This window comes from Xenopus laevis, chromosome 1L (genome assembly GCF_017654675.1).
Source record: "Xenopus laevis strain J_2021 chromosome 1L, Xenopus_laevis_v10.1, whole genome shotgun sequence".
Lineage (NCBI taxonomy): Eukaryota > Metazoa > Chordata > Amphibia > Anura > Pipidae > Xenopus > Xenopus laevis.
This window is the reverse complement of record NC_054371.1, coordinates 131,153,642-131,165,394: the sequence shown is the minus strand read 5'-3', so window position 1 is coordinate 131,165,394 and position 11,753 is coordinate 131,153,642. Positions and strand designations below refer to the sequence as shown.

At 36.5% G+C, this 11,753-nt stretch overlaps 1 protein-coding gene across 1 annotated transcript; it reads right to left on the bottom strand.

Moving 5' to 3' along the window:
* Window positions 1-3,563: 3,563 nt before the first annotated feature.
* Window positions 3,564-11,052, bottom strand: dmrta1.L (DMRT like family A1 L homeolog). Its single transcript, XM_018257668.2, has 2 exons — window positions 10,307-11,052; window positions 3,564-4,601 (listed from the first exon to the last, which is right to left on the bottom strand). The coding sequence occupies exons 1-2, from the start codon at window positions 10,821-10,823 to the stop codon at window positions 3,769-3,771; spliced, it is 1,350 nt and encodes a 449-aa protein (XP_018113157.1). The 5' UTR covers window positions 10,824-11,052; the 3' UTR covers window positions 3,564-3,768.
* Between the last annotated feature and the right edge of the window lie 701 nt (window positions 11,053-11,753).

Genomic DNA, 11,753 nt, shown 5'->3' with positions numbered 1-11,753 from the left:
TGCACCACCACGTGTTGAGAAGCAATGGATGCCAGTAAGTAAAAGAGAGGTTAGGGATCGCTGCAGCCTGCAGGAGCCAGACCGCTTGCACGAATCAATAGTTCATGGTGCAGCCACATATAAATTAAAGTCACACACTTGGGTCAGGTGGTATAAAGCAGGTTTTTTAAAAAATAAAAAAACGAATGTGAATGTGCCCCCTTATGAATGCACCCTAGGCAGGCGCCTACTCTGCCTACCCCTAGTAGCGGCCCTGCACACAGACATTTTATTTTCTGTTGATTCAGCCAGACCTGTGCTGCATAGTCAATATGCAGAATACATGCACATGATTGAAACATGAGACACTAGTGGGAACCTGTATTGTACAAATGAACATAACTATACATTTCTTTACCTGCATGAATTGAATTGAGGGTTCTCATATAGCTACTTATCTGAACAAACCTAAAGGCAATATTGCAGGGTTTACAATAATTTATCTTAAATCCAGCAGGTGAGAAATCCAGTTAGTCACAATAATGAATACTGTGTCAGGCAGCCAAAGGAATAAATCACCAAAGAGTGCCTGAATGTACCTGACATAAACCTTCTTAGCTTTGCCAGAGAAAACTTGTAAGGATCCAGCTTCTTGGCAGGCTGAGTTAAAAACATAAGTATTGCCTAATTATTATTTTATTACTATGTTTGTATGTAAGAGGAACAATTCAAATAACCTCAGGTTTTGCAGGTTGGATATGGCTGCATATATCCCATTCAAGTCTATACAGTATAAATGCAACCCTTTTCATTTATGCCGGTGAACTGAAATAAATAGAAAGCTGGGTTTGGGAACCTACCTAAATCATAGCTGTCTTTACACAAAATGTTAATGCAAAATGAAGCAGATTAAATGGTCTGCTCCTGATTCAAGAAGATCTTTTATAATATCCATAACCAGAGCTTCTTTAAGGTACCGGTGGTCCCAGGGCAAAGATCTATATTTATATATATATATATATATATAAATGTATAGATAGTTCTGTATAGGCATGGTTATATAGATATACTCTCTTCAACCCAAATGATCTGTGTAACTATGAGCTTTCCAGCTGATTAACATCCATTCTGACTTTTGGGAAATGCTACAGTCAATATCCTTTCATTACAACTGCTATGTTCATAACCACTTCCATAGAAATAACCTGGCAGCAGAAGTAGAGATGATAAGGTTGCTTTTTATCATTTTCCCAATAATGAGTATTTCCGAGTTTATTTCCTTTGTATTTTCTTATATATGGATGTTACTTATAGTGATCCTAAACCTTATGGAAGTATTTGCATTCCAGTCACTTAAGATTATTTTTTCAAGTACATTAAGGGACAAAGAAATACAGTGTTCCAGGTGCCCCTTGCAGCAGGCTCCTAGGTGGCTGTTTTTCAGCCCATGTAACTAATCTGTAACTCCCCTGAATGCCCATAGCATCCAAATGCCCTATCTGATGCTCTCTCAGACTTAGGTAGAGTAGAGAAGGTAAAGGAAATGCAGAAACTCCCAATTAGATGGGGGGATATAGAGACCCTCTCAAAAATGTTTTTTTATCTGGTATTATTTTAGACTACAGTGAAAATATGTGGAATATAATATATATATTTCCCCTTTAAAATGTGACTGTGTAGTAAAGATTTGATCAGAATTTAAATAGTTTTCTAAGCTACTCTTCTGTGGATACATTTATGTTAAGATAGGTCGTTGCTCATAATATTTCATGTCAAACAAAGCACACAAACAATTGCGGAAGGACATTCATCGAAATGTGTGCTTTACTACACTAGGGGGCCGATTCACTAACTTCGAGTGAAGGATACGAAGGTAAAAAAACTTCGAATTTCGAAGTTTTTTTTGGGCTACTTCGACCATCAAATGGGCTACTTCGACCTTCGACTACGACTTTGAATCAAAGGATTCGAAGTAAAAATCGTTCGACTATTCGACCATTCGATAGTCGAAGTACTGTCTCTTTAAAAAAAACTTCGACCCCCTAGTTCATCATCTAAAAGCTCCCGAAGTCAATGTTAGCCTATGGGGAAGGTCCCCATAGGCTTGGCTAACTTTTTGAACGAAGGATATTCCTTCGATCGTTGGATTAAAATCCTTCGAATCGTTTATCGTTTGATCGAAGGAATTATCCTTCGATCGTGCGATCGAACTATCTGCGCTAAATCCTTTGACTTCGATATTCAAAGTCGAAGGATTTTAATTCCTAGTCGAATATTGAGGGTTAATTAACCCTCAATATTCGACCCTTAGTGAATCGGCCCCCATGTTTTCTTCCATTTGTACACACCAGTTTAATTATATACCGTATATACTCGCGTATAAGCCGAGATTTTCAGCACCGAAAATGTGCTTGAAAATCCTACCTCGGCTTATACGCGGGTCAGCTTGAAGTAGCCGGAAGAGCAGCGAGGAGAGAACAGCGCTAGGAGGCGTCGCGGTCTGTGGGAGGTATAACAATAAGTGGGAGGGGAGGAGGAGCAGGAAGTGAATACGCGCTAGGCTCAGGTAGCGGCTGCAGTGAGGAGGTGCCAGTCTTTCCCAGGCTGCAGTGCGCACCAGCGGGAGGAGGGAGAATAGAACAGTCGGGTCGCCGTCGTTTCCCTCGCCATGTTGTATACCGGTAATTTGAAAAGCAGTATCTTGTTGGTTCTCTAATATTTCATGGCGTCGCGGTCTGTGGCGTCGCGGTCTGTGGGAGGTATAACAATAAGTGGGAGGGGAGGAGGAGCAGGAAGTGAATACGCGCTAGGCTCAGGTAGCGGCTGCAGTGAGGAGGTGCCAGTCTTTCCCAGGCTGCAGTGCGCACCAGCGGGAGGAGGGAGAATAGAACAGTCGGGTCGCCGTCGTTTCCCTCGCCATGTTGTATACCGGTAATTTGAAAAGCAGTATCTTGTTGGTTCTCTAATATTTCATGTTCGTCAGGAAATCTTAGTTGAAGATGTTTCTCTTCTCATTTACTGTATGTGTAGCTCATTAATTAATCATGACTGCAGCAGAGCTGCTAGCTGATGAACAGCAGAAAGAGCTATTTCTTTGCTGTGCCTGAATACAGCAGTTTAATGAAGAAATAAACAAAGAATAACAATGTTGTGCCTGCCATAGAAAGGTGCTAATGAATCCAAAATGGTTGCCATATGACTTATATCTGCATTCTCTTGCTTTAGTTGCTATGTGAACCATAAGCTGTATGTAATAATTAGTAGTGGTTGACAACTTGAACAGACACAGCTGTAGGAACAATGTATTTGTATGGGGAGGCCATGCCTCATGTCTGCAACCTGTGGCTCCTCCTCAACTACAACTCTCGCTCTTCCCCACATCATGGCTTGATTTTTAACATTAAACCGACTGTTTGATATTTCTGAGAATTTTCTGAGTTGTGTCTAGGCTTATACGCGAGTCAATAAGTTTTTCTGGTTTTCATAGGTAAAATTAGGTACCTCGGCTTATACGCGGGTCGGCTTATACACGAGTATATACGGTAAGCAGGTTACAATAAAAAGGCACACACATAAAGAAAAAAGAAGGTCCATTAATAATTATTTTATTACATGTATTTACAAAATAGAATAGTGTTATTTTTCAAAAAATGTTTTATATTAACATAGGAAACAAGGTTTTAGAAATTGTCTGACAACTATGTTATATCTATGAATCATATTCAACTTAGTCTAAATTTTGTTAAGTTATGTAAGGCCACTGTTGGACGTTTGTTTAATTTAACAGTACTACTGGTTTTCATGGTTTAGCCTGGAATAAAGTCCAGAAAGATTAACAGTGTCTTTATGCTGATAATAGGATGGGTCCCGTAACATTCCAGGAAATGAGTAGTCCATTCCAGGCCGGAAAGGAAATGGTGGAACAAACCCAGATGTTAAGTAAGGTGATATAAACCCAGGTATCCTGTTAGACGTTGAATAAGCTAACCTTAAAGGAGTAAACCCAAGTCTAGAACTGAATATATTGGTATCACCTCCAACACAAGACTTGTTTATGTGAAGAGGTGAAAAGGCAGATTTGCTGCCAAAACCACCAATTCCAAGCCCAGTTAGATTTAAGGCAGATTCTTTTGTAAAGGCACTTCGTTCTAACCCTAAAGAGCTTTCAACGTCCTTGACATCTTTTTTGTCTTCTTTTCCATTTAAAACAAATTCTATTGCTTGAACAACATCTCCTTTGCAGTACTGTAAGATGCTTTCAAGAGCGCTTTGCTTCTGCGTTGGAAAGACTTTCCTAAGTATCTCTAGAGGATCTCTTTGTCTAGAAGGCACAACTGGGATTTTTGAGCTTGAGGCACTTAGATCCTTTGGCCACTCACATTCATTCCCTGATTCCAAATCACACGAAGACAGAGATCTGGGACTGTCAGCGCCTTCTGATCTCTCCTCTGATCCAGAAGATTGAATAGGCTCATCTTTGCTTGAACTTTCAGGTCCCACAGTCTTCAAAATATGACAGGCACTTACGATGCCACTTGGAGATGGTTGTGAAAGTGAGTGGGAAAACATTGATGAAGCTGAAATTCTTTCATAAGTTTGTTCAGACTTCTCAGAGGATTCATCTAAACACAAATGGAAAACATTTAGAAGAAAATTGGTGCATTCTAGTTCTACATAAAAAACTCTACATTAATGAATTCAAAACTAAACATTTTTATTTTTAATGATATAATTAATCCTTATTGGAAGCAAAACCAGCCTATTGGGTTTAATTAATGTTTACATGATTTCTAGTAGACTTAAAGTGATACTGACACTAAAAAACTACTTTTAGAAATATGAATGTACATTAAAAGTTATCTATAGGTCATGTTGATCATTTTTTGCTGAGAGGTTTGTTTTTGTAAGTTATTGTTAGTTGAAGTTTCTAACCCTGAATCTTTTGCCAACCCGACTGTCCCATCTCAGCCTGTCAGTTACAGTTTCTAATGCTAATGGACTCCTGGTGCACAAATATGGCAGCCCCCTCATACAGGATCATGGGGCATCAGACAGGTAATGTAAAATACTTTATGGCAAAGTTATAAATTGTTTTCAAAGGCAATATTATGATAGATGTAAAAAAAAGAGTTTAATTTCTGGTGTCAGTATCTTTTTAAGGTACAAAGATCCAAATTATGGAAAGATTTGTTATCTGGAAAGCCTCAGGTCCTGAGCATTCTGGATAACAGGTCATTTACCTGTACTAGAATACACAAATCTGGTTACTTCAAATTTTTTGGGAAAAACAATGGATGACTCACAATATTTGTGCACTATTTCAGGAAACATTTTATTTGGCTAATGTCTTTCACTTTTGCATTTTGATGCCTGCCTTTCATTTTTTAAATGGTAGGTGAACATATGAATATGGAGTAACCGAACACTTTCCTTGTTATTTGTTTATCTCTACCTCCACAGTACGTTTTAAGCATATTCCAGGTCACAATTTTCCTTGATCATATAATAGGCAACAGGCTGAGAGTACTTATATCTTTAAAATACTCTTTTATAATATTCAGAAAGTGTGTTATTGTCACTTCTAATCAGGCCCGGACTGGCAATCTGTGAGTTCTGGCAAATGCCAGAGGGGCTGCTATAAGTTCCCATAGACAGTCAGTATTTAGTGGGCTGGTGGGGGCTGTTTTGACCTCTATGTGGGCTGAGTGGGCCTCTGTGTACCTGGAATGCCAGGGCCTATTTAAATTCTCAGTCCGGACCTGCTTCTAATACATGACCTATAATTGTGGACTCTGAGATGTCTTCTTAAATTTTGGATGTTCAGCATGAAGTCACCTATAAATAGAACAAAACTACAGCTGCACGGCTATCAAAGAAAAAAAATGAACGAGTGTGAGCTGTAAAGTCCTAAACAATATGTATAGTAGATAACCACAAACATTTTAGTATAAATAAGGTAATATGATAACGGTGTATTTAAAGACCAAAAATGCTTATGATACTACAATGAAATAACAGGTGCAATGTTTTATTCAAGTCTGGTTACCATTACTTTCAAACAAAGCTGTCTATGTTCCCTTCTGATTGGTTGCTGTGGATCACCAGAAGCAGAAAATATGCACCTATTATTGCTTTACCTTTTAATGTTATTAATTTCTGGGTTTCTGCAATCCTCTCACCAGGTTGAATACATTTATATTATTTGAGGCACAGTGTTGACATAATATGTATTACACCTGTCACTTGCCACATAGGCAGAAAGAAGAAAGAGACAAGAAATAGATAAATATTGCAAGGACTAATCTGATGTGCACGGCTGACATAATATTTATTACATCTGTCACTGACTAACATTATGTGACAACATTACATGACCTCTAAAATAAGACTTGATGTGAACAGACTAGAATAGATCTGCGTTCATGGTAATGCTTAAATGTTTTTATTAGCCTTAAGACACCATGCTTCATTTACAGAAAGAGCCATTACCTGACAAACACCAGGTCAGAAGTGCATTCCAGATACTATGTCCCATACCTATACCATGTTGCAGCTACTAATGTTTGCTTTACATGACAGTGCACCCCAAGAATCATTCTCCTTTCTCTCAGTACCAGGATTCTGATATTTAAAAAAACAAGTTTTATGACCATTCTCATATTCTGATAATATAGTCCATATCCCTTACTGGCAGGGTAAATTAGTATATTAATGTAGCAAAACAGAGGAAGAGCAATAATTCTGGATACCTGCAATGATAAGAACACCATTTTGTCCAATTTCTATATTGAATGTATCTTTGCAGTCACTTGACAATATGCAGAATAACTCTTGACTATATATATATATATATATATATATATATATATATTGAAAATATGCATGAGAACACATTATTTTTTTTATGGAAATCTATATTCCACATTTTTTCAGTAGCAGAAAAATTGCCACTTGAACAAAAAAGTTTCCAAAAATTCCAAATTTCCAAAAATGTTTCAGTCTATTCACTAAAAATATTGGCTCACTTTATGAAAGGCACAATGATGCAGATGTAAATATAAAATGGCTGCTTGTATTTATTCAATTTATAATATATTACATTGTCTGCCATGATGAAACCAACATTTGCATAGCTATCCTTTAAGAGCACTTGTTTCTGCCAACAACAAATGGTATGTATTATCTATATAAGGCAGCACAAGAAATTATTAAACTAAAAATGCTATTAACTAAAAAGATTATATACACAGAAAGTTTGGGAGCCAAAGGTTTTCCAATGTACGAAAATTTGCTTAAATGAAGTCTTCCATGTATAGACAAACATTTGAACATGACCTCAGCCCTTTGAAGAACAAAGGATTCAGTCTTATTGGATTAATTAACTATCACATATAAAAGCATAGAACTCATATATGATTCAAATAAAGATGAGCTAATAGGTTTTGGTGCAGTGAGTACATTGTTCTACAGCAATTCTGTATTGCAACTTTTGCAATGAATTAATGAATGACAACATAATGCTTTTTTTTTTTTGCAGAACGATTAATAAAAGTCATTGAATGATTACATTTCCATTTTAATGGCTACATAACAATATATTCCCACGTGTCACTAATTTTTGTCACTACAGGATTTCACACATTTTAATATGTTTAATGTTACAACTATACCTACTATAATATATATGTGTGTGTGTGTGTGTGTGTGTGTGTGTGTGTATTTCATAACTGTATTTAAAAGAGGATGAACCAGAAAGTCTACTGCAACTCAGGCGCCAAGGGACTCTGCCATGCTATTTCCATGGATGCATGCTGTACATACAAACTAATCTGTTTTCATGGTCAACTTCCATCAAAATACTTTATATCAACACTGTTCATCTGTCATAAGAGTTATGATTAATATAATATCTGTGGTGTTACATTACTATAGGATACATTATCATCTTCAAATTGGATGTTTACTAAACCATAATAAATATATATCAGTGGCCAAACTATTTTCAAATAGGGCAATAATATGACTTCCCCATGCTACTAAATGGTAATACAGGTATTGGATCTGTTATCTGGAAACCCGTTATCGAGAGAGCTCCGAATTACGGGAAGTTCATCTACCATAGACTCCATTTTAATGAAGCAATTAAATTTTTTTAAACAATTTGCCTTTTCTCTTTAATAATGAATGAGTATTTGTTCTTGATCCTAACTAAGATATAAATAATCCTTATTTGAGGCAAAACAAGCATACTGGGTTTAAATAATGATTAAATTATTTTTTTAGCAGACTTTACACAGCAGAAGATACTGTGGGGCTCATTTATCAACACTGGGCAAATTTGTCCATGGGCAGTTACCTATAGTAACTAATCAGCTGCAAGTAGAACAATGAATGCAGCAATTTGATTGGTTGCCATGGGTTACTGCCCATGGGCAAATTTGCCCAGTGTTGATAAATGACCCTCAATGTGCCTAATTATTAAGCAAATCCTAGATTAAGGTTTATTCCACTAATAGTTAGTAACAGTATGTGGCACATTTTGACCAAATGGGCTAAACCCTTTCCAGCTAACTTCTATATCCATAAACATACTACTGGTCATTGTTACTATATGCAGAATATTATTTACCTTGGCACAAAAAGCTTCCAAAATGCTGCTGATATAGATATTTTTTTTTCCTTTTTTAAATTGGTGGCATTGTGGATTCTTATAGTGCCCATTTACCTATTTCTGCTATTCATCATTAATATGCACCATGGCAGGAACCCAGTCAGCAGTTATATAGTATTTATCTATAACAGCACCAAACTAAGCTCTAAACTGACTTTTGCCACTAGAATAAAAAAGCAAATGTCTAATAGACTAGAATGACTAAGGCTGATTCAAAGTCAGAGCTAAATTAGTAAATAGGCACCACTGGGACTGATTCACCAGTTATGGGCATAGTAACTTCATTGCAGAAACCCCATAGCAACCAGTTTGATTTCATTATTCATCCCATGTAGCCTCAAAAAGTTGATTGCTGATTGTTTGCTAAGGATTACTGCAGTGGGGCAAATTAAGTAAATGGCCCATCTGAGTCTAATCTACCTGTAGTATATCCAAATACATAGAGGTAATATGAAAAAATATAACTTGAAAATTATTCACCAAACTGAAATATTGTACATTTTAAGAAATCCAAAGAATATACTCTCAACAAATCACATAAACTGGAAGTTTCATTATTTGTTGGTGATTTTTCATGCTGGCTAGACTAATGGTGATAATGTTTTGTGTTTATCACTGCCCTCTGCCACTTTAGCTCTAAGAAAAGCCATTAAAGGGCAAGTCAACCCCAAAATAAAAATATGTCTAATAATAGAAAACATAATTCTTAGCAATTTTGCAATATACATTCATTACAAATTTACTATGGTTTTTACAAATAACTTTAAAAACTCTGAACATTTTTTAATAAATAAATATTGGAAAGTTGCTTAGAATTATGTTTTCTTTATTGGACAAATTTTTATTTTTATGGTTGACAGTCCCTTTAAGGAAGGAAAAGCATTGATCTTATAATATATCTGACGCACAGATCTTGGTATACCATCATTTACTTCATGATAAATCTTCAGAAAGCGAAACTGCACATAGAATATTGGGATGCTTACTTCGATGTATTGCACATTTATTGGCAATACTGAAATGCCATAGGGAGATTAACTCAGTCATGGAAGTTTAGGTACAGATCACACTCAATTAGTTAAATTAATTTTGGCATTTTCCAGATGATTCACAAAGTGCAAAACTACACATGATATTTACTATATTTACAAAGAAACATTTTCTCCAGTAAAGTGTTGGAGGAAGAACCAGACCTGCAGTTTGCTCAGGGTCAAGAAAAAAAGTTGTACAGGTATAGTCACTTGTAGGAAAAATATATTGTTTCAAGGCTCAGTAACTATGACACAGAGGTTGCTGCCATGCAAACATGCATGTTGTAGAATATAATGGTATACTGTATATTTGGTGGAGTTAGTTCTTTCACTTACAGGGAAGTGATAATTTATAAAGGGAGGGATTTTCTTAACAGGCAAGTGACAAACAGTATAAAAATCAAATCATCTTATTTACAGTATGTTGCACAGCAGCTGCATTTAAAAATGAATGTATGCAGTTTGAGCTCTTCTTAGCTATGAAATAAATCAGTGGAATGTTTTTCACCCTAATAATATGGATTATTTTACAGTCACAAATATACATGAGCAGTTCTTTGGGAAATGTTTAATTTGATTTCACTTGTTAGAGTTAAACTTTAAGGCACAGACCTGTAACACTCACCTCTATTCCCCTCCCGGCTGATAATCTGCAACGTCTGAGCTCTGGTTCCAGGGGTCGGTCTTTCTCCTCCTGGGTACAAGAAGTTTTGCACATCCCTGACTTCACACTCCTCCTGTGCCTGTTGCCTTCTAAGCGCCACTTGTGCAGCCATTACCCGCTGCCTCTCTGCAATAAGAGTGCACTTGGCGCATGAACAGTCCCTCCAGCGACAAAATCGTTTGTGCCCCTTAAGGGCTGATACGACACCATGGTTGCGGCATCGGGCACACTTAGGTGTTCGTGGGTATAAAGAATTGCCTGCACCCCTGTCCAGTGATACTGTAACCCTTGGACTACAGGCAGCATTCGCTGCAGCAGCTCTCAGTAGCAGTGTAGGGGGTCTCAGGAATGAGGCAGGCATTGGGACTGCAGGAGGCATAGATAAAACTGAAGAAGAAGAAGAGAGGGATGGTGTAGAGGAGAGCAAACCTGGATGCAGAAGAGGTCTGGGATTCATGTTTGGGTTTTTGCAGTCCATGACTTGAGGTGCAGGTTGTTGGCAGCCTCTCTTAAAGTTGGGTGACCAATCTAGAAAATGTCCGTGTTGTTCCCAGAGCCTTATGCTCTGATATGACAGTGTAACTGCTGCTCACACTGTATGTGAAATGAATTGAGTTGGTTATGAGTCATGGGGAAAAAGAGGCTTTCTCTGGAGGCGTTGCTAAAGCTGTATGTGGATTCTCTGAGGCACCACATTTGCAGAAAGGATCTTTTCTATTCAAATTAGAACTAAATGCTGTACTCAGAAGTGTCCACCCTGGAAGGGGGTGGAGGATTAAGGTGTGACCAAATGAAATATACTTTGTATTGTAAAGAGAATTAGGGATTTATCGTTGTCAGTATATACATGAATGGGATAACTATGACACAGTTCTTGTATTCTTCTCTGCACTTTCTTTTCCAGTTCTAGGAACATTTGCTTTCTTTTTTAATGGCAATGCAAGCATTTTGATACCTATTAGAAAATCATGTAAACATTAAATAAACCCAATAGGCTGCTTTTGCTTCCAATAAGGATTAAGTATATCTTAGTTTGGATCATGTACAAGATACTGTTTTATCATTACAGAGAAAAAGGAGCATTCTGGATAATGGGTTTCCGGATATATATTTATTATATATTTATAATAAATATATATATTTATTATATATATTTTTATATATATATATATATATATATATATATATATATATATATATATATATATATATATATATATATATATATATATATATATATATTACAGCATAATAAGTGTATATATACCTGTATATAAGTATATATAATATTTGTCTATATAATAATATATACTTATTACACACACACACACACACATATATATACACCCCTATATTGTGGATAACAACATGTACATGCTCCACAGTGCCTGGTATGTATCTAGCACTT